A 23,623-nucleotide genomic window follows, 5' to 3' on the forward strand; every position below is an offset into this window, starting at 1 on the left:
ATAAATATTCAGCTTGCTTTTATATTAAAAATTCTATTTTATTGAAAATTCTATACTATTTATTTCCTTATTAAAAGGGAAAAATGGGTAAGAGAAAAAAAAGACTGTCCAAAAATTTGAGATTATATGTCACAAAAGTCAATATAAGTCTATGCTTAAGATTTTGAAATTTTCCCTTTGTGATTCCTCATTGACGAGCAAAAAGTAACTTCTTTTTATTTGAACTCTTTTTTTCTTTCTTACAGATGGCTACTAGTAGCCATTACAAGGGCTTTTAGTGATCCTGAAATTTAAAGTCCACATAGAGATGCTGAAAACTTAATAATCATTTCATGAACCAAAGTATTTTCAAAAATGTCTAAAAAGCATAGAAATAAGAGTGGACCAGTGCAATCAATTGTGTGTGTGTGTGTGTGTATTTTTTTAAGACTATGGTTTTAAATTGTTCTTTAGTTTTTCGTGCATAGGACATTGATATCTTTTTTCTGCTAGTACTTGCTTCTATGATGTTCTTTGATTTAAAGATTTAGTTCTTTTAAGAATTGCCTGTGAAAATAGCTAACAATATATGAAGTTTACTTCACAGTTTGCTAAACATGTTAAATCATATTATCTGATTTATTTATCCAGATTTCCACCCCCTGAAATAGGAATTTTTAATTCTACCTTACTGTTAAAAGGGATTGAAGTCCCAGGTTAAGCAATTTGTCTTTTTTTTTTTTTTTTTTTTTAAGATTTATTTATTTATTTATTTATTTATACAAGCACTGGATACAGTCAGAAGCGCAGGACAGTGAGAGAATTCACTAGAGCCAGAGCGGAGAGCAGAGCAGGCAGAAGGACCGAAGCACACTGCTGAGGGGAGCAGCGGGTGGCAGGAGAGGCCTGTGAGCCATGTGGGACCCTCCTCCCATGGGGGAGCAGCCGGGGATCGAACCTGCGCTGCAGAGGCTGCGGGCAGCTTCACAACCCAGCGCTCAACCGCTGCGCCACCGGGGAGGCCCTAAGCAATTTGTCTTAATGTGATTGATATCATAACAGTTCAAACCCAATATTTGAATCTATCCGTTCTGATTCCCAGTAACCTTTACCCATCCATGAATGGCTCATTTCCCCACTAAAGCTTAGAAAGACTACAGACAGTTGGTACATGTCAACATGTTATTTCCTCCTCAGTTTAAAGGCTACATAACAGAGAAATACCACTGTGAGACTGAGGAAGTTAGTCATTATGGAACAGAGTTAGAATGAGGAACACCAGGATGTTGATTGAGTTTATGAAAGTCTTTATAAGTTGTTTTTTTTTTTTAGTTAGTAAAATAAAACTGTAAGAAGGAATGCTCCATTCCAATAACTAAATATTCATTTGATTTTGTTATTTAAAAGGTCTTAAATTACTCTTCTGAGGTACAACTTGGAGTAATTTGTAATTAAGATACTTTTCAGATTAGATTTTAGTTGTGGGAAAAGGTATGAAGGTTAAGGGAAAGGTCACTTAGAAAAGATTTCTTAGAGGAAATGAGTCATTATCGAGCCTTAAAAGAAGCATTGGGAGGAAGGATAGGGATAGAATACTGCACTCAGGAGATATGTTACAGACAGAGGCACAGAAGGAACATTTATGTTACAGATCCCCCAAAATGTGTGGGTCTGGACACCCTGTAGGAGGAAGAATTCACCAAAAGTTTCAGGTGAACTAAGGCAAGGCTGTAATTGGAGGCTTGTGAAGGAACCAGTGCCAGTGAAGGAGAATTTTGGCCTGACTCCGTGGGGAAGAAATGTTTAAAGAGTTGGTCCCAGGAAGTAGTGAAGGATGAAGTCAGATGCCAAGGTAGAATGGAGTCATTTGATGAAAGGATCTGAGTTTTGTTTTTCTTTTTTCAAAGCTTTCATTATTTCTTTATTTTTACTATATTTCCCATCTTTTTAGCAACAGTTTTTAAACAACTTTAACATACAATATTTTATTTTCTGTGTCTCTTTGTGGCCCTTTTCTCTATACATATGTAATCTTAATAGTTGTAATCATAGGGTATAATTTTGTAGAGTCATTTTCACTTAAAATTATCTTTGATTCACCTCTATAACTCCACACAATGTTAGCATGTGTACATGTTTGCTTAAGAATTTCTGGACAGTGGAATGTATAATTTATTAGAGTAATATGAAGATATTTTCTTTTTTTAAAAAAATATGAGTCTCTTTTTTAAAGATTTATTTTTATTTATACAAGAACTGGGGTACAGAGGCACAAGAGGGTGAGAGGATCCACCAGAGACAGAGTGGGGAGCAGAACAGGCAGGTGAGCCAAAAACACTGCTGAGGGTAGCAGCAGGCAAGGCAGGAGAGGTCTGCCACACCATGTGGGTATCTCCCTGGCCGGACGGGAATTGAACCCGCACTGCAGAGGCTGCAGACAGCCTCACAGCACTATACTCAACCCACGGTGCCACTGGGGAGGCCCTGAAGACATTTTTCTAAATAGATACTCTGAAACCGAGAACTCGAGAAAACAAAAGTTAGAATAATAATTCCTACTGTCATTTGTTGAACTTTTACTGTATGTCAGAAGCTTTTATGAGCAATTTCTGTAATCTTTATAAAATATCATTTGTAGTGTATGCTCCTTTTGTGGATGAGAAAGGATGGACACAGAAAAAATAATTTACCTCAAGTTACACTTGAGTCATATGTCACTTTCCCACTATCCCATGCTTCCTTTTTTGTGTCTCACTAGGTAGCTCTGTTTGCCTTTACACTTCAATCTTTGCCTTCTTAGCCCACACAGAACTCCCTTTAGACATTGCTTTAATTCCAGAGAGAGGTTCAAAAAAACAAAGCAGTTTCATATGAGGAGCTAATCAGCTACTTGCTATGTGGTTTTAACACTCCATTGACTTTTTTTCCTTACAAATAGAAACTTAACTCCTAGATTGCTACTTTTTTTTCCTAAACAGTTTATAAAATATTGTTATTTAGTCATATGATCCTCTAGTATACTTTTGACCACTGGAATAGAAGAGAAAGAAACGTGATTATTCCACTGAGGGCCTGTCCAGCAAGAACAGTTTATATTTACAGTCTAACTTTTATTTTTTTAAAGATTTATTTATTTATGTATACAAGAACTGGGGTCCAGGCCAGAGGTATGGGGGATGAGAGGATTCACCAGAGACAGAGTGGGGAACAGAACAGGCAAATTGACCGAAGTACACTGCTGAGGGGAGCAGTGGGCAGGAGAGGAGGAGAGCAACGAGTCAGGAGAGGTCTGCTCTGCCATGTGGGTAGCTCCCTGGCCAGGGATCAAACCCGTGCTGCAGTGGCTGTGGACAACTTCATAGGTTGCGTCTCAACCCCTTGCGCCACCAGGGAAGCCCTACGGTCTAACTTCTTAAAAGCTACGTCAGACTCTTGAAATATGAAATTACAGGTCCACATGCTTTGTAAAGGACTCCTTACAAAAAGGAATCCATCAAAAGGTTTCTAAAATCCAAGTTTGATTTAACAAACTAGTTCTTTCAATCCACTTGTATACTCTAACTGTTCAGCTCTGTATGATAACCTGGCAACCTCAAGGGTTCTTATTTCTGTTTTGAGCATAGATGTGTATACCATACTCCAAAAAGCCAGTGTTAGGAGTGGAGTTTTACAAAACACTTGAAGCATCATTAATTCTCTGCAAATAAAAACTACTGACAACTCTTGGTTGTTTTATATGAGGAGAGGAAAAAATATCTTCAGGGAGGAAAAAGCTGTTTTCATTGTCTTTGCTTGGATTTCTGCTTAACTTGGCTAGTGGAATTCAAATAAATAGGTTTTAGGTTTTCAGCAAATAAAATCAAGTACAAATGTTTCCTAAGAACATTATTAAGTGATTTAGAGAATTATCCTTTGTATAATCCACTATGAAATTACCAGAGTTGTGTTTCCACTATACCCATTGGTTTCTAATGCAACCACCATAAACAAATGATAATAACTTTTTGGCACAGGATTACTGATGCTAACAGCTGGGATCAGTCAGATTCCTGTTAAATATATTAATTAAAGGGGCTGCTTTAAATAATGACCATACAATATATCTTAGCAATATGAGTGATAATGCTACAGGAACAACCATTCTGAGCAATGAAATTAAATAAAAGCTTGTAGAATAAATTGAGCAAATATGAAGATGGTTAAAAAGTTCTAGTAAGGGGGAAAAGAAATAGGGAACATTTACATGATTTGCCAGTCTTTCTCCTTAGTAATAACAACCAGTCATTTCAAACCATCTTTGATGATTGAATAAAGGATAAAAAAAATTCTGTACACTGTATTAGGTAAAGGCTTAATAAAACCTAATGTCTTTCTAAACAGATTCCCAGCAATATTTAGCTGAATTTCATTAGCAGTTTCAGAATTCAGTGAATCAGATGCATATTTCCATTCAGGAAAGCTTCAAATAGTTGCAAGCGTAGTACCTTCATGTACTAGAGTGAACAAGGTAACAAAAAGTCTGACAGACTGAATAAGCCTTTAATCACTTTCTAAGGGAACTCACTGCTTGCAGTTATAACACTTAAAACTGTTAACCTCAAACCATAGATACTTCTGAATCTCTTAACCACAGCTCCATACTGGGACTACCCTTTGGCTTAGGAGCAGATAGAAAACTTTAGCTTAAGTTTCTTTACTGTTCAAAAGCTGTATTACAATAATTGTTTTTAATTGTAGAAGATGCTACTGTTATTTATCCACACCTAGCATAATTTCCATTTTTGAACTCTTCTTGCCTTCTCTATTTTATGATGCTGTCAGGGTGCAAAGGGAATCATCCCATACCTGTCTGGGTTCTTCTAGACTGGAAAATAAATAAGCCAAAAAGATTACTAACACATGTGCCTCCTGTATCCATAAGAAAGACCCAGCATGAATGAGTGACTCATCCACTGGGCTTCAGACTTCATCTTAAATAGCTTCATCTTAAATAGCCCATTAGCTAAGGGGCCTCCCTGGTGGCACAAGGGGTTAAGTCTCAATACTGTGAAGCTGTCCACAGCCACCGCAGCATAAGTTCAATCCCCAGCCAGGGAGCTAACCCAAATGGCACAGCAGACCTCTCCTGTCTCACCTGCTACTCCCCTCAGCAGTGTATTTCAGTCAGTCCACCTGTTCTGTTCCCCACTCTGTCTCTGGTGAATCCCCTCACCCCCCCGCATCTCTGGCCTGTACCCCAGTTCTTGTATGCATAAATAAATAAATATGTCAATATTGAAAAAAAATTAGCTAAGACAAGGGCAGGGGGAGAGGGAAGGTCTGTTAGAGTGGTTATGGAAACTCACTGTAAACAAAGATAAGGAGATGTAAATTCTACTTCCATGAAAACAGGTAAGGATATTAGATCTTCCTGATACGTGCCTTTACAGGTGTCCCTGTAAATATCTTTTTCAAAAGTAATCTCCACCCAGCCTTAAGAGCACCTCCCATAAAATCAGTCTTTTATCAGAAAGACCTATGTTGGGGTGGCAGTTGTTTGCTTCCCTAAACTGTATATATCCCACCAACTTTTAAAATGAAAACTTAAAAAAATACAGAAAAATCTGAAGGATAGTACAGTGATCAATATATTTGTGTATCTGTGTTTTGGTGGAACCATATGGAAGTTAACAGATGTCATGATACTTCACCCCTGAAGTGCTTTAGCATGAATTAAAAAAAAAAAATTATTTTTCTATACAACTGTAATGCATTATGTGATGTGCTTGTCAGAATACAAAGAATATCATTCTGTATCCTTTGGATTATTGTAGGCTGGCAAGTAATCAAGCAAACATTAGATAAATTGATAAAAAAATTAAAAGTTTAGTAAAATATTTTGTTATATATAGTAACACACCTATAATAATCCTGTATAAATTGGAGAGACCCAGTAAAACTGAGTAACACTCTCATGGCTTCAGATGCCATCTTAAATAGCTTAGCTAAATCCAGTGGGGTTAAGAGGAAGAAAGGGGGAGGTTATTTAGGGGAGTTTACCAAGGAAGGCACTGTAGACACAAGTATGCAGCTTTAAGTTCTGTCTTCTAATATTCTCTTTCAAAAGAGTCACCTCTATGCAGCCTTCAGAGCCCCTCTCTGAAATAAAGCTCTTGGGGGTGGGGAGGGGGAGCAGATTTTTGCTTTCTAGATTCTTTTTTTTTTTTTTTAATAGAGGCATGTTTTTTATTTATTTGTTTGTTTGTTTGTTTATGCATGCACTGGGTACAGTCAGAAGCGCGGGAGGGTGAGAGAATTCACCAGAGCCAGAGCGGGGAGCAGAGCAGGCAGAAGGACCGAAGTCCACTGCTGAGGGGAGCAGCGGGCGGCAGGAGAGGTCTGCGCGCGATGCGGGACCCTCCTCCGGTGGCCGGGGAGCAGCCGGGGATCGAACCGGCGCCACAGAGGCCGCGGGCAGCTTCGCAACCCAGCGCTCAACTGCTGCACCACCGGGGAGGCCCGCTTTCTAGATTCTTTAAGTGAGCAAGTTATAATGTTGTTTTCAGTCTCAGCCTATTCATGGTGCTGTTACAGACTAGAAATGTCTGGGGTCACTCACCTGGGGCCATGCTACTTGTGGCAAGCCCCCACACATTTCCCTAACCTGAGGCAATGTTGTGTCTAGATGGGCCCTTGTGCTTCCTGTGAGATACACCTCAGCAGTAACCATCAAGGACCTTGAAAAGTAATTAACAGTCTGGAGGGTACTTGGCATCTTCAGGGTCACGTAGCTGGTTTCAGGTAAAGAAAGAGATCCCGCGGACCTGGGGATTTGTCTTTATTGGGGTTGAAGTTTCACTGGTCTTTATTGAGGTTGAAGTTTTACTGATCTTTATTGGTGGATTTAAAGCATAAGAACAGAAATTAAAATATGGGAAGGGAAAAGCAGGGTCATGACGCCTATTATCTGGAGGTCACCCAGGACTTTCTAAAAGGGAAACTTCATGGGAGGGCAGTCTGGCTCTATTTAGTTGTGTAACTGTCTGGGTTGGGTTTGTTCAAGTGGTTGTCTTTGAAATGGATGCCTTGGCAAGCAAAAGCTTAAAGACAAGCACTTCACTTACTTTACAGTCGAGCTCCCAACATTCCCTCGCAGTTGTTCTTACCCAGGGCTCTGCAGGCCCATGTGTCTTTCTAGGTGTAATTTCATTCTGTCTCTGAATAAACTTTGCTTTTGCTTCTGCTAAAAATGTGACTGTCAGTTCTTCTCACACCATGGTTAAGGACTGAGGAACCCCATAATCCAGGAACCCCGAAACCCAACAAGTTAAGTGGATGCTAGTCGTTCTCAACAGGAAAAAAAGGTGCTGTCACAATGTACTAGTTCATTCTGTACAAAACACGTGAGATTTTGCAGAACGTTTTTTCCTTGCAGAAAGCATCATGTGACTTTTCAATAATAAAAATTGTAAATTGCAAGAAGCTTACATGTTTGCTGAGATTTTTTTCATAAATATTTTACAACCTTTGTCAGAGACAAAGAATTTGTCATCCTGTGGATACAGTGTCTGCATCTTAAGGTGGTTCAGTAGCAGAAGAGAGGTAATGTCAAACTCAGGCCTGGCAGCTTCTGTCTCAGTTGTACTTTTGTTTTGCCTTTTAGGTATTCCAAATGCTGCTAGAGTTCTTGGAGCAAAATACTGCCAAGGTTTGGGAAATGCTTTCTTAGCAAAGTATTGCTACCCCACAATAGTTGTATCTTCTTTCCAGTCTTCTGAATTAATGTGCCAACCAAATTTGTTCTGTTACAAGTCTATTTATTAACATCACATATAACGATTATAAAACCTGAGTTCTCTGACTTTTGTTCCTGAGGCAATGACCCTGCCTTATACTTTTTTTGTATATCTCACACTGTAGTCTCTGTATTAACTATTTTGTGCTAACATACCTACATATTGAGCTAAATTGAATTAGTGTACATAATATGTGTGTGTGTTTGTGTGTGTGTGTATAATTTTACAACTAGAAGCAAGGGTAGACGTTTTGTTAATCCTGTGGCTATATTCCATTCAAAAGGAATGAATTCCAAATCTGAAGAATTGGAGCATTTCATGTTTCTATAGGTATTGAAATTTTAGACTTTTTTTCCAACACTAAAAAAAATTGATAATTATTTGCACTCAGAAGCTGGGTTCTAGGGTAACCTACCATCTCTCTATATGTTGAAGGTGGTGGGCTCTTTCATAAGGATGTGGAAAATATATATGTGTCCATAAATCATTTACCTTTGCAGTGGAGAAAATTCCAATTGCCCATTTAGTATTCTTTGTCTGTAAAAAAAAAAAAAAAAAAAAAAAAAACCTACCAGAAACTATTGGTTTCATTTTTTCCGATTACTTTTAAGTGTTTATTGGAAACCAGTACAATGTATGTGTGTCTTTTACTACTTTGTATTCTAAAGAGTTAGCCGGGGGACTTTGTTAGAACTGTGGTAAAACGTTCAAGATATACAAAATCTAATTAATAAATTTACCATGCCCTAGCAGGGCTATTTCCAGGTAAAAATTCATTAGAAGCAGAGCTGTCCAATTTTTGTAGAACAAAATAATAAATAATGTGAGCGCACATGTGGAATTATGTCATTCCCATAAGGACTCATTTTTTTTTTTTTTAGCACGACTTAGAAATGAGTTTTGTAGCTTGCTACTGCCATCTACTGGTTCTCAACTCTTGGGCTTCTAGCTACAGTGTAAAATATTTAAAAATAGGGGCCTCCCTGGTGACACAAGGGGTTAAGACACAGCCTATGAAGCTATCCGCAGCCACTGCAGCATCCTTTGGATCCCCAGCCAGGGAGGTGACACACATGGTGCAGCAGACCTCTCCTGACTCGCCCTCTGCTCCCCTCAGCAGTGTATTTCAGTCGATCTGCCTGTTCTGCTCCCCACTCTGTCTCTGGTGAATCCTCTCACACACACATCTCCCCCCCCCACCTTACCTCTGGCCTGTACCCCAATTCTTGTATGCATAAATGAATAAATCTTTAAAAATATTTAAAAATAAAAGAATTTAGATCTTAATTTATTGGCATCATTATATCCTTTACTGAGGGTAAGATCAGAATTTTCTTATGGTCAATGCAGTGTTTCCTTTGTAGTATGCTTTTAGTGAACAAACTCCTAAGTCTTTCTCCATTGTTAACAGTATGCTATTTTTCTGAGTTTCTGATCAAATCTTATTTTCCTTTGTCATCCCTCCCTAGTTTAATGGATCGAGAAGTGGCACTGCTTGCTGAAATGGACAAAGTTAAAGCTGAAGCAAGTAAGATTGATTTTTAATTATAGCTACTGCCAGTTAGTAAGTACCTGCTCTCAACACCCATAGATAAAGCACGGTATGAATATCACAGTAAAAGTTTATATAACTTGTTTTACAGTCTTGAACAGGTGTGCTACACTGGCATATAAATCCTTTCAGGTGAAACAACTTTACAAGAGTTTTGGGTTTTTTTTTAATATTTCCAAATTTTAACATTTTGACATAGAGTTCTATACATAAGAGCGTATCACAGTGATTAAACAATTCCATTGGGTTTTTCGTTTCTGCTTGGGGAAGAAAACCTTTGGCATGCTTAGAGGAGACTTTGCCAGGTTGCCTACAAGTTAGTGTTTACATTCCTGTTGCTACCTATCTCAGAACTCCTCTGTTTTCTTGATTTGTAGAGCAGTCTTTACTCAGTGTCCATCATCATTGGATGGGGAAAAAGTTGTTGAATTGAGGGTTCAGGGTACCATGACTAGGGTTCCTAGAAAGCTTACTAAAATTTATTTTTGAGGAATAGAGTCTAATGTGAGTAATTTGTGGGGCTCTATACAGAAGAACCAGCTCTCTACTTCTTATCATTTCTATTTTGGGTTAGGTTAAAGATACACAGCTGTGTGAAAAGAAGAGCCTGTCAGCTGCAGCTTGTATAGTGGAATTGATTTGGGGCTTTTCAGCAGTAGGTTTTACCTTCATGCATTGAATGCCAGATTTGTAGGTAGGATGAGTGTTTCTTTTAACCTGCTGTCAAACTGGGAAGAATAGAAATAGGTTGAGATGATGACACAATTAAATCATCTGCATCTATGGTCATGGACCGAAGGAGGCAGCTTTTAGAGCACTGAGCTGAGTTTAGTTTTCATCTACTTTAAGATAAAATATTGAATCCATAACAGAGATGCTTTTAACTGTTTTTCAGGGATGAGATTTTATTTACATTAAGTGGTAGGTATATCCTAAAATTTCTGAATGTGACAATTTCAGTCCATTCTGGACTCATATGTGTCTCTTTGAAAATGAAGGTTCAGATAAAGAAAAACTAGTAAGAAGACTATCCTGACTTTTTAAAAAGTGCTTTTTACAGTGTATCTTTTATAGAAAATTTCACTTATTTCAAAAAGAGAGGCTAATATAACTAAATCCCCATCACCATTCATCAACTTTGTTTCTGTATCTCCTTTTCTCTCATCCTGAAAATCCTGGTTCTTAGTGACTCTATTGTACTTACTTATTTACTAATATTATCAAAAAGGTGCTTTCCCCACACACACATTATAGTTTTATTAATTTATATGTTCATAATATTTCACCGTTTAGGATTTCTTCACACTCATTCATATATGATCTTCATGTCAACCTTATGGATTGGGTTTGTCTTTTTTTTTTTTCTATTTCATAAGTGAAGAAGTTAGTTCTTTGAGAAAAAATGTGACTTATTTCAAAGTCATTAAATTAGATCCTGAGTTACCTAATATGTAGAAATCTTTTCTTGATACATTTTCTCCATCTTTAGAAAATTGTATCTTAGAATTCTAGCAGATTGGAGCAGCGAGAAAGTAAATTTGGAACAAGTGGCATGTAGGCCTTATCTCAGAAGCCAAACCAGTAGGTCATTTGTAGCTATTTAGGCTTGATGTTGACAAAATTTTATAGGCATGCTCATAACTTACTGAGAAAGTGTGCCCTTGTTTAACCTGCCATGGGTATGAGCAACCCAGGAGTGGCACATGTGGAGCAATCAGGCTAAGTAAACTTGCTAAAGATACTCAGCTCTCTGTAATTACTGGTACAGTTCTTTGAAAATTCATTTTTTTCCTGACATAAATTTGCTAATTTCTCAGTAGTAGTCTGTGTGTATAGCCGTTAGGAATTGAGTTGACTACCTGCAGCCAAGTGGCCTATATAAATGAGAATTTATTTTTCTCTCACTAAATGAAAGGTCCAGAGGTAAGCAATCCAGGACTGCTAGGTATCTCCCAAATTACATGAGGAATTCAGGCTTCTCTGTCCTTCTACACAGCCATCCTTAGAGTTTGCTTCTGGTTAGAAGACACCTCCTCAGGCTACAGAGTTGAAGAAGGGCAAAGTGTTGCATGCTGGCTAAGATTCGTTTAAAGAACTTACATTTAAACCTCACCAGTGAGTTTTGCTCAGATCTCAGTGGCCAGAGTATATCACATAACTCATCTTATGAGCACACACCCTCCTCTAGGGTATACCTCCAGAGTTTTAGCTAGCTAGTATATTCAGCTGAAAGTCCAGGACTTCTGGATAATTTCAAATCTTCCAACTGAATATGGCATGTTGTGGTCTGGGGTCCCATAAATTAAAACCTTAATTCCCTTCCTCCAATATGACATAGAGAAAAAAAGAGGATAATTATAATAAAAATTCTTAGTTGGAAAAGCAGTGGTTAAGTCTTACTGGACAAGAATAGCAGAGTTCCTGCCCTTTGGTAAAGTTCCTTGCTTCATCCTCAGTGGCTCCCTAGTTCTGCTTCCTAGCAGGATTTTGCCCATCATATTCTGAGGCCTTTGGCTTTCTACTCTGAGAAATGTCTGTTGTCTGGATTCCCCACATCCACATCTGAGTTACATATCTGAGAGTATGCTAAGGAAGATGCTTCCTTAAAGGCTGTGAACATCGAAGGGATCTGTGCACTCCCATGCTCATTGCAGCTCTATTTACAGTAGCCAGGTTATGGAAACAACCTAAGTACCCAAGGACAGAGGAGTGGATAAGAAAATTGTGATGTGTCTATGTGCAATGGAATACTGTTCATCTATAAAAAAATGAACTCTTGTCATTCGCAACAACATGGACAGAACTGGAGAGGATAATGCTAAGAGAAATTAGAAGGAAAAAGACAAATACCATATGGTTTCACTTATATGTAAACAACAGAGAAACAAAAATAAAGGGTCAGACAAAACCAAAACAATAACAAACCCTGACATTGGACTGCAAAACTGAGGCAACCAGAAAGGGTTGGTGGTGGGATGGGAACAGGGGAGGCAGGACACACAATAGATCATGGAGGAAGATTACTAGGGTACTGGGGGTGGCGTGGTGTGAAAATATACATTTGTAGAGGTTTGAACCTATAACTCCTAAAACAAATGCAGTGATGTAAACCAACTTTACCTCAAATTTAAAATAAGACTGTAAACAGTCTACATATTCATTGGGGACTTGATGAATAATTAGTATATCCACATGGTATAATAGTGAGGGAAATCCAGTATATTAATAGGGAATGAACTTCAAGATACATGAAGTAAAAATAACTAAGGTAGCAATAAGTTGGGGAAAAATGAAAGGTAAAGAAAGGATGACATACTTGATTTATCACTAATTAGTGAGGAGGGGGAAAAGGAAGAGAGATTATGTTTATAATGTATAGAAGATCTGGAATTATTGTCAACAGTGGTTTCCTCTGGGGAGGGAACCAAAAGTCAGAAGGGGCCTCCCTGGTGGCGCACGGGGTTAAGCACAGCCCTGTGAAGCTATCCCTAGCCACTGCAGCATGAGTTTGATCCCCGGCCAGGGAGGTGACCCACATGGCACAGCAGACCTCTCCTGTCTCGCCCGCTGCTCCCCTCAGCAGTGTATTTCAGTCAGTCTGCCTGTTCTTTTCCCCCACTCTGTCTCTGGTGAGTCCTCAGCCCTCACTCCTCCGGCCTGTACCCCAGTTCTTGTGTGCATAAATAAATAAATCTTAAAAAAAAATCAGAAGTAGGGGCCTCCCCCTGTGGCGCAGGCCGTTGAGCACCGCGCTGTGAAGCTGTCCACAGCCTCTGTAGTGCTGGTTCGATCCCAGGCCGGTAGGTGAGGGTCCCACATTGCACTGCAGACCTCTCCTGCCGCACCCGCTGCTCCCCTCAGCAGTGTTTCGTCAGTCTGCCTGCTCTGTTCCCCACTCTGTCTCTGGTGAATCCTCTCACCCTCCCACACATCTGGCCTGTACCCCGGTTCTTGTATAAATAAATAAATAAATCTTTTTTAAAAAGTCAGAAGTAGTAGGGACACTTACTTTTCATCTTCTACCCATTTATTCTAGATGAACTTTTTACCACATGTGCATAATTCAGCTTTAATTTACATTCTTCTTGATTAAAAAAATTTTAACTGGGAACAGAAGAAAAATGACAAATGACTTATGAGTCTTTATGATTCATTAAAAGTATTTATCATTTAACTACCCACGGAGTCCCTCAAGAAGGTGGAAACTAAACCTTTGGTATTTTCTTTTCTGAATGGGTGGGCAGCTAAGTATTTGTATGGACAGATATGTACTGCAAAGTCTATACTGGAAGTTCTTTATCCTGTGTAGCAGAATGTAAGAGTCATGCTCCTTTTTCTCTTCAGTGGAAATTCTGCTCAGCCGACAAAAAAAAGCCGAATTTCTGAAGAAGATGACTGATGTGGCCGTTCGAATGTCAGAGGAACAATTGGTTGAGCTCAGAGCTGATATCAAGGTAAACGTCCTCCTTTTTTGCCTTTCTTGTTACCTGTGGGGAATAAGTAGTAAATCTCCTTATTCATACCCATGTATAATATATCGAACTCATGATTATCTCTCCCCAAAGATGGCCCTCTTTGAGTTTTCTTATCTCTGTAAATGGTGCTATCATCTATCCAAGCTGAAAACCTTAGGAAATTTTTTCTTTTCCCACATGAAATCTATCAGTACACCCTGTCCATTTGACCTCCTCCTAAACCTCAGGTGACCTTTTCTCTTCATCTCTACCACCACGATGACGATAAAGCTGCTGTGATCATTGCAGAGACTTCCTTAATAGCCTCTTAACTGATTCCAACCGTCCACTTTGCCATTACCTCATGATCCCCACCTTGCCATGTATCTTCTCCACTCAGTGACCTGCTTCCAGCTTTCCGTTGCTTTTAGGATAAAGACTATTACCCTTAACACTGCCTGCAGGGCTCTGCATGATCTGCCTCTGACACCATCCTCGTTTCTCGGCATGTCTCCTTGCTCTGCACTGCAGCCATACTAGCTTGGCCTTTGCACAGATAGTACCTGTTCCCTCTTGCTAGAGGATTGCTGCACATGTGTTCCCATCAGTGCAAAGCATTCTCTTGTACCCTCAAACCCCATAATCACTCATAACCTGCTCATCCTTCCTTTTCTTATCACATTTCCCTATTTTGTGTCTTTATAGCACAGTCATAATTTTATGTGCATTTGATTAATTCTTCCCCATTAGGTTGTGATTCTTACAATGTTAGAAGCTGTGTCTAGGGCCAAGCAGAGTGCCTTGTCACAAAGTAGGGTTCAGTAAATATTTAAATAACTGGTTGCATGATTCTGATTTTATAGGGAAGAAAATGAGCGATTTGAGATGTTGATTATAATGTATTTACAAAGATTCCTTGGGTTCATATATATAAATTCTTATGTAAAGAACAGTATTTCTGAGACTCAGCATGGGAACCTGAGAGAGGGAGGTTGGAATATTCATGGTATTTTTGGACACTGGCATTCTACATAATTGTTTATAAACCATAAACTACATGAACAAGGGGAGTCAACCTTCTGTACTCCTAAGCCCTAAACCTCTGTTCTTTTTGAACATGTTCAGCGAAATAAGTCAGAAAGAAAAAGAAAAATACCGGATGGTCTCACTCATAGCAGGAATTTAGAAAACCTAAATAAGGGACCAGGAAAAAGACTAATTAATACAAAGTAAAAATCAAAATCAACAAGCAACTATAAACCAGAGACACACTACAGGGGGACGGGGGCGGGGAGAGGAAGAATTATGGTCAAAATAAGGGGGGGTACAATTGTATGAGGAATATAACCAAAATGAAAATGCATACATTGTGCAAAAATGAAAAATGATGTAAGAATTATACAAAATAAAATATTTTTTAAAAAGTTCTTTTAATCTTTAAAAAAAAAAAAAAAGTGACTCCAGGCTCCCTTAGGAAATGCCTTTAGACCCCCAGAAGCTCTTTATTCCCGATATGTTTCTAGTCACACAATTACTGTAGTATAGTTTTTGGCCTGACAGGTTGGTTGCTTCTCAGTTTTACTTGCTTAAAGTATTAGATTACTTGTAGCATAAACTCTTTGCAAAGTTGACATTTTGCTCTAATGATTTTCTATCCTAAGAAATTGTTCCTATTTTAAGAAGTAAACAAATTTTACTTTATAAAGAGATGCAGTAGGTTTCCTAAGGAAGTTTCTATTAAAGAACACCAAACCAACTATTTACATTATTGTAACTTATGAGCATTTTTGCTGTCTCTGCTTCTATTTTAAAAAGGAACAATGTGGAGTCAACAGTGGAAAGCCCCTCTACTATAATTCTCCATTCTCTACCATGTCTGCTATACCTAGTGGGCTTTGACCCTCAAGTAGCATTCCATAAAGCTCCCAAATATACTTATCTTGGACTCTTGAAAGTGACTGAATTTTATCAGTCACCCATTGCCCATTGGTAATATGAAGGCCATTTAGTAAATTTGAAGCAGTAAAAAGATAATTGAAAATTATTTTGCTTCAGTGTGTTTCAGTCTGTTCCCCACTCTGTTCTGTTCCCCACTCTGTCTCTGGTGGATCCTCTCACCCCCTGCATCTCTGGCCTGTACCCCAGCTCTTGTGTGCATAAATAAATAAATCTTTAAAAAAAAGAAAATTATTCTGCTTCAGTCTGTGTATAACAAACTGTAGCATTCATGTACTTACTATTTATCTCACCCAGAGTTTTTTTCTTTGCCTTTTCTCTAGCACTTTGTTAGTGAACGTAAATATGATGAGGATCTGGGACGCGTAGCCCGGTTCACCTGTGATGTAGAGACCCTGAAGAAGAACATTGATTCATTTGGACATGGTGAGATGGGGAGAGATTCTGGGTGCTAGAGTGATAAGAAGACCACCCTCTGTTTATTAGAGGCTCAAGTGCCGGTTGGTCTCACCACTGGTTCTTCTTTAGTACCACTTTTTTGTTTGCTTGTTTTAATGGAAAGTCACTTGAGACACTTAAGTCAGTGGATGCAGATATTTTGAGCTCTGAAGATGGGTATATGCCAGCTCCTTAAATATGCAGTAATATTAGTTCATTATTTTCTGCTTAGGTGAGAGATGTGTAATATGTGGTATAAGGACATGGACGCTGGTGTCAGATAGTTTGGTCTTTGCCTCTATACTGACTTACCCCATTTTACTCCTCTTCAATAAGTAGAAAGCAATACCTGCCTTGCCCTGCAATAACAGTTTGGGTGGGGATTATCTCTAAGGTTAGAGTTTGTAGTGACGCCTCAGCCCAACCCTTAGCGTAGCTCCTGTGTTCTTCCTGTCTCAGTACAAAAGTGGACCCAGGTTGGTGATTGTGAATGCAACATTAGTGCAGGCATAGAGGGAAGAAAAAAAATTGAACTTTAACAAAATTTGTATTGAAAATATTAATATTTTTCAGTTAGATTTGTATTTTGAATTTAGGATTATTTTTGCAGAAAGGACCTTAGGAAAACATATTTGTTGTAAAAACTAGTTTTGTTTAAGTAACCTTATTTATAATCATTTCAAATTTTTAAAAAAATATTTAGCTTTCCATTTATATTTTCTTTCTTTGCAAATTCTGTACTTCAGAATGTTCCTTGCACAGGATGATAAACATAGGGTCCATTCTATTGTTCCCAGGCTAGCCGGTGCTGGAGCCATAGCCAGGAGCTGAGGAGTGGGAAATGCCACAAAGTCACTAGTTTGTGAGGAGATGGGTCTCTTTGATCTTAAACACTTCTCCTGACCTAAAAATTCCTTTAGGAAGCAGTGGTGATATGGACGGAATAGAGGAAAAGAGCAGAAGGGAGATTTTTCTTCCTGTTCTCCATTTTGGAAGCATTTCTTTATAGCTATTCAAGTAGAGAGTTCTTTAATTGTTCATTGTGAAATGAAGAAATAGGGAAAACCTTACCCATCATGCTCTTCCACAAATTTCTCATATTTATTTCAGTGTCCCATCCAAAGAATAGCTATTCTACCAGATCCCGATGTAGCTCAGTTACATCTGTGTCCTTGAGTAGCCCGTGTGATGCCTCTGCTGCTTCCTCTTCCACCTGTGCCTCTGCTCCCAGCCCTGCAAGTGCTAACAAGAAAAATTCAGCACAAGGAGAGACGCCTGCAGCTGCAGCAAACTCCAGTGGCCGGCCCTACCAGCTTCATCCAGAGGTGACATAGCTTCTCCACTGAGCAAGTTAGGAAGAAAAGCTGCCAGATTGTCATGGTTTAAATGTTGACAGCTCAGTGCATTACCTTCCTCTCTTTATACCCATTTCACATCTATTTTGAATCCTCCAGCCACTGTTAGTTCCAGAGAAAGCATTTGGTGTGTATGTTTCAAACCGCCAGCCAGTTTAGATTGCCTGTTGCCAAGAACTGTTGACTTTCTGATGTTGGCGGTGATCCTAGCCTTTGTAGGTAGGATTGCGTAGTAATTAGGCACAGTGGGAGTTGTGCACGCATCTCAAGGTGGACAAGCACCACAGTGGCAGATTCACCAGAACACATCAAAGCAGCAACTCCTTAAAGCACAGTGTGGAACATACTAGGGAGAGGGAGAGAGAGAGCCTGGTGGGATGGGGAGCAAGCACTAGGAAGTCTAAGCATAATGCGTATTTTTTCCCCCTTGGTTTGAAGAAAATACACAACAGTCTAAGGCAGTGCTGTCAGTAATTCTTCATAACTGGTATAACATTGCAATCAGGAGACAAAAATAAAAGGCCATGCCTTAAGTTTTCTGGGTTGTAATGTGAAAGCTGTACTAAATGTCAGCAGCATGATTTAATCTACGGTTCATGATACATAGCAAAGCTGACTGTAACGTTTATTATCCCAAATGTGCGTTATCTTTACAGAGGGCTTAAGAGCTCTCATTTCAACATGTGAGAAGATATTTGCCCAGTTGAAGGCTTGTAACAACCCAAAGAATGTCCATTCTTCCTTCTTAGCTTTATTCTTGTGCCCAGTTGAAAAAACATGAACTCTCTTTCTCCTCAGTGGAGAAGAGCCTAGGGGTGAAAGGCGGGGAAAAAATAGTGACACACTCATTAATTCTAATGTCGTGACTAGATAGGATTGGTTAACAGAATTCTGTGACTCTTGAGAGAGAACTGAATTCCAGGCCTGGGATATACCACAATTATGTTTTCAGAATACTCCTCCAAACTGAACAAATCGAATGGGAGCAAATGGGATATCACAATGCCAGGGTGCTTTGAACATTGTATTCTTTTATCCTTAGGTATCGCTGGGAAACCGAAGAGGAGGACAAGGCTACAGGCCTCAAGGTCAAAAATCCAGTGGCCCTGTGAACCAAGGGCGACATGACAGTGGGGGTCGTTACAGAAATAGCTCATGGTATTCATCTGGCTCAAGGTATCAGAGTGCTCCACCCCAGGCACCCGGGAACACTAATGAATGGGGCCAGGCTTACTCCACAGGGACTAATGGAACTGGAGCCAGCGCGGAGCCTGGCCCGCCCAAGCCCACGTTCAAAAAGGGGCTCCCGCAGCGTAAACCCAGGACCTCTCAACCTGCAGTCGTGAACTCTTGAAGGAAAATCCAGTTGGCCTCTCTTCTGTCCCACATTTTGACTTGATAACTGGACTTTGGGAAACTTATAATTAGATTTAATAACAAAAAGAAGTTTACTCATATCACTTTTTGTGCCATTCTAAATATTTTTGGTTTCCTCTTTCATTTCTTCTTTATCATTTTTGGAAGCGATGCTGGTTTTTTTTTTTTCCCTTGACCTTTCCCAATGATATGGATTGATTCTGATTGGTCATTGCCACCAGGAATCATAGGCAACTGTTGCTAGGTTCCTCAAGGGTAAGCAGTGTTCTTCCCTGTGCGCCAGGCTTGCAGTTGCCTGAGGAGGCCTTCCTCAGCACCTGCTGCTGCGCAGGCTGCCTCGAGGAGGTGGGTCAGCACTCCTTCCTGTTGCCTTTTCCGTCTCAGTGAACAACAGCATAGTAGGAAAGGCAAGAAAGGGCTTGTTTTCTGCTCTGAGTGAGCTGGAGGAGGGGAGGGTTAATGGGTGGAAAGGAAAGGACACTGGGAAACACTCACGCATCTCTCTCTGCACCCATAATGTACCTGAGACTGACACTCAGATCAGGGCTTCAGTCTCCTACTTGGCAACCTAGTCTCACATGCAACTTCTTCAAAATGCCTAAAACCCTTGTTTGCTATTACCTGAGACTACAAACCAATCTAGGGAAATCTATGGGAAGGTAGCATTTTATTAAAGTTTAAAAAAAGAAAAGTATTTCTTTGTTTCAGTGTTTGAAGATTTCGTTGTTGTTATTCTCTTGACTGAATACCCTATTCTGATCCTGAACCAAATTTCTAGCAATATAATTAGTGTTATCTAAGGTGTTACCTATCAAATAATTGCCATCAATCTTTACAGTTGAATAAATAAAAACAACTGCATCAGTATTCACACATTTGTTTCGCAGCAACAAGTGACTTCATTATCTGTTTTTCTTTGAGTCTCATGGGATAGAGTTCACTCGGTCAGCCTGTTTGGGACTCAAATGAGGGGTCTGCTTTCTAAGTCATTTGTCTACTGCTTAGCTTTAGAACCAAATTAAAATGTGAAAGCTAGAATGAGCAAATGCAGCTATTCCCTGTGGGAATGGATTTCCTCGGATTGGGAATGGTGACTTTTCCAAAGGAGAGCTTACCAGTTTAGGAAAGCCACAGCTGCCAACAGCTCTCCCAGACAACCAGAGGTTATATCAGCTCCCTCTCCTTCACTGCAGTCCCTTGACAGGAGCAGTGAACACAGCAGTATAATTGCACTCCTGCATGTAGCAGGTGGCGTTGGTGCCAGTACCCTCCACCCCTCTCCCGCCCCCAGAATCTATGATTTAATAACAGCAGAGCTTTTCTTTCTCCAAAATTTGCTCTCCCAGTCTGAGTCCCAGACTGTAAGTAGCACTGGTGCAGAACTTAGCTGCCTCAGGGCTTTCCCCTGGCTCTTCAGCTGAAGCTGAGCTGCCAGGGTTCAGGTTGGTTGAACAGATTGAAAGAGTGTGCACCTTCGCACGTGTGTCTTTCAGTAAAGAAAACAGTAGTCAAAGAATACTGAGAATCCGTTTTCTAAGGGACTGATCACCTCATTTTGGGGAATTTATCCAACAATACCATCAGCCTGCTGGGTGTCAGGAGAAAAGCCCTGCTTTTCTGATTAATTACTTACCTATGCTTAGGAAATCCAGAAATTAAAGCGACCTTAAAGGAGTATGAGGTCTATCCCTGTATCCAGACAGATGGAAGCCACATGTTTGTCAAAACTACCTTGAAGTTGAAATTAAAATCCCTATATAGGAAAATACTGGAAGATATGTTTTCTATGGAACTTTTTTTTTTTAGAGAGAGATTTATATATTTATTTATACATGCACTGGGTACAGTCAGAAGTGCGGGAGGGTGAGAGAATTCACCAGAGCCAGAGCGGGGAGCAGAGCAGGCAGAAGGACCGAAGTACACTGCTGAGGGGAGCAGTGGGCGGCAGGAGAGGTCTGAGCGCCTTGTGGGACCCTTGCCGGTAGCCAGGGATCGAACCGGTGCTGCAGAGGCCGCGGGCAGCTTCGCAACCTAGCGCTTCAACCGCAGTGCCACCAGGGGAGGCCCTCTATGGAACTTTTTAAAAAAAGATTTGGTTTTAATTATAAAAGTAGCATTTAAAATGCCAAATCTTTCAGAAATGTAAAAGGTAATAGTTTTCTATCTTCCCAGAAGATGTATATGTATCTCAGAGGTTATCACTGTTACCAAGTTGGTATGTATCCTCATAGGATTTTCCAAAGCATGCACGTGCCATGGATATCTAGGCTTTCAACTTTCTGTTCTCCTAAAAAAGGGCTCATCCTGTGTATGCATTCCATAATTCCTTTTTAAAAATCATGTCTATCATAATTCATTTAGGATTTCATGCTGCAGATATAACCTACTCCTTAATTTCACTAATTTGTCTTTTTTTAAATATTTATTTATTTATGCATACAAGAACTGGGGTACAGGCCAGAGTTGGGGTGGGGGGTAAGAGGACTCACCAGAGACAGTGGGAAGCAGAATAGGCAGATTGACTGAAATACACTGCTGAGGGGAGCACTGGGCGAGTCAGGAGAGGTCTGCTGCTGCCATGTTGGTAGCTCCCTGGCTGGGGATCGAACTTGTGCTGCAGGGGCTGTGGACAGGTTCGTAGGTTGTGTCTCAAACCCCTTGCGCCACCAGGGAGGCCCAAATTTGACTTTTCTTTAATGAAGAGAAGTTAAGTTTATCTAAAGTTTGAATTGTGTGACTCATCCTTTGCTCCTCAGTACCTCAGAGGCCGGCCCTGGACAGCACCACGGATGTCCAGCGAGCCTGCTTAATCCTCACTTCCTCTTTTCCATTTCCAATTAATGTCTTGCCTTTTCCCAAACTAGAGATAGGTCTGAGACTTCAGGTCAGTTACTTGCTCCTTGAGAGAGAAAATTTAGCGTGACATCATTATGAATATCAGGTATTTCCTAAGCTCGCTGTTTATGGCAATTTCTACAATTTACTTTTTTTTAAAAAAAAAGGTACAAAAGGATAGATGATGGAAAGTAAAAAATCCTCCCATCCTTTGTCCCACTCCAGAGGAAGCCATTGATGGGTTGTTTGTGTATCTGCACAAATTTCCTAAATCCTAACGTGCAGTGTTTTTTGTCACAGAAATGGGAACCATACCATACTTGCTCCTATACACCTTGCTGCTTTCACTTTTCCTTGATTTTTATAACAAGTTTTAAGAAAAATCAGTATATGTAAATGGAAAAATGTAAAAATATGAAGTGTTCAAAAGGATATATGATAAAAAATTAGCCTCCATCCCACTCAGATGTGTGTTTCCTCCCCAGAGGCAACCACTGGTAAGTATCTTGTGTGTCCTCTGGAGACGGCCTGTGCAGTGCACATCTGTCATAAGAATGTGCCATCAAGGCCTCTCTTCATGTCAATATGCCTGAGTAGATCTTCTGTGTAGTACCCTATCATGTATTAATTTATCATTTAATCAACACCTAATAATGGTTCTCATTTTTTTGTTATTGTAAGTATTGTTGAAATGAGCATTTGATAAAATATGTATCATTCCCCACGCGTGAAGGTGTATCTTCAGGTTACAATCCTAGGAGTGGAATTATATGTAAGTATTGATAACTTTTTTTAATTTATATATATTTTACATCATTGTTCATTTTTCTTTTTACAGTGGTTGCTTTCTTTTCTCAGGTGTAGTCCCTATAGAATTTCTCCCACCAGTTCACCCGTGCACCATCACCATGGTCCCCTGTGCTCCTCCCGCACCCGTCTCATCCCACCTCCTGCCCTCCCCTGCAGAATGTCTCTGATTTATAGTTGTCTGTTCATTTTTGTTTTGTTGTGTTTGTTTTTAATTGTTATTATTTTCCCCCCGATCCTTTTATTTGGTTTCCCTATATTCTGCCTATAAGTGAAAACATCTGATATTTTTCTTTTTCCTCTGACTTATTTCACTGAGCAAAATCCCTTCTAGTTCCATCCATGTTGCTGCGAATGGCATTAGTTTATCTTTTATGATTGCTGCATAGTATTCCATTGTGTATATGTACCACATCTTTTTGATCCAGTCATCTATTTTTTTTTGGGCATTTTGGGTTGTTTCCAAGTCTTACCTATTATAGTGTTGCAGTAAACGGAGGGGTGCCGGTACCCTTTTGAATTAAAGTTTTTGTGTCTTTTGGGTAGATCCCTAAGCATGGAATTGCTGGGTCATATGGTAGATCCATTTTTAGCAATCTGAGGAACCGCCACACAGCTCTCCATAGTGGTTGGACTAGTCTGCAGTCCCACCAGCAGTGCAGGAGAGTTCCTTTTTTGCCACATCCTCACCAACATTTGTTGTTGCTAGCTTTTTTTAATATGTGCCATTCTTACTGGTGTAAGGTGGTATCTCATTGTGGTTTTGATCTGCATTTCCCTGATTATGAGGGATGGTGAACATTTTTTCATATGCCTGTTGGCCATTTGCATTTCCTCTTTGGAGAAGTATCTTTTAAGTTTTGCCCATTTTTTGACTGGATTTTTTACTTTGTTGAGTTGTGTGAGTTCTTTGCATATCTTTGTGATCAATCCCTAATCAGTTGTGTGGAGTGCAAAAATCTCCCAGTCGGTAGTGCATCTCTTTGTTTTAGTTAATGTCTCTCTTGCTGCACAGGAGCTTTTTAGTTTGATGTAGTCACAGCTGTTTATCTTTTCCTTCACTTTCTTTGCTTTGGGGGATGAGTATTTGAAGAT

The 23,623-nt window shown here is 39.7% G+C and overlaps 1 protein-coding gene across 1 annotated transcript in view; it reads left to right on the forward strand.

Moving 5' to 3' along the window:
* The window catches only part of SPATS2 (spermatogenesis associated serine rich 2), a gene marked incomplete at both ends in the record, with an annotated part of 51,046 nt that extends 32,183 nt beyond the window's left edge, over window positions 1-18,863 (forward strand). Inside the window, 5 exons of the mRNA XM_084256338.1 lie at window positions 9,224-9,282; window positions 13,651-13,760; window positions 16,040-16,142; window positions 17,265-17,479; window positions 18,552-18,863. Of these exons, the coding sequence (XP_084112464.1) occupies window positions 9,224-9,282; window positions 13,651-13,760; window positions 16,040-16,142; window positions 17,265-17,479; window positions 18,552-18,863 (799 nt within the window). The remainder of the gene's footprint in view (window positions 1-9,223; window positions 9,283-13,650; window positions 13,761-16,039; window positions 16,143-17,264; window positions 17,480-18,551) is intronic.
* Window positions 18,864-23,623: the final 4,760 nt, after the last annotated feature.

This window comes from Talpa europaea (genome assembly GCF_964194135.1).
Source record: "Talpa europaea genome assembly, chromosome: 15".
Classification (NCBI taxonomy): Eukaryota; Metazoa; Chordata; class Mammalia; order Eulipotyphla; family Talpidae; genus Talpa; species Talpa europaea.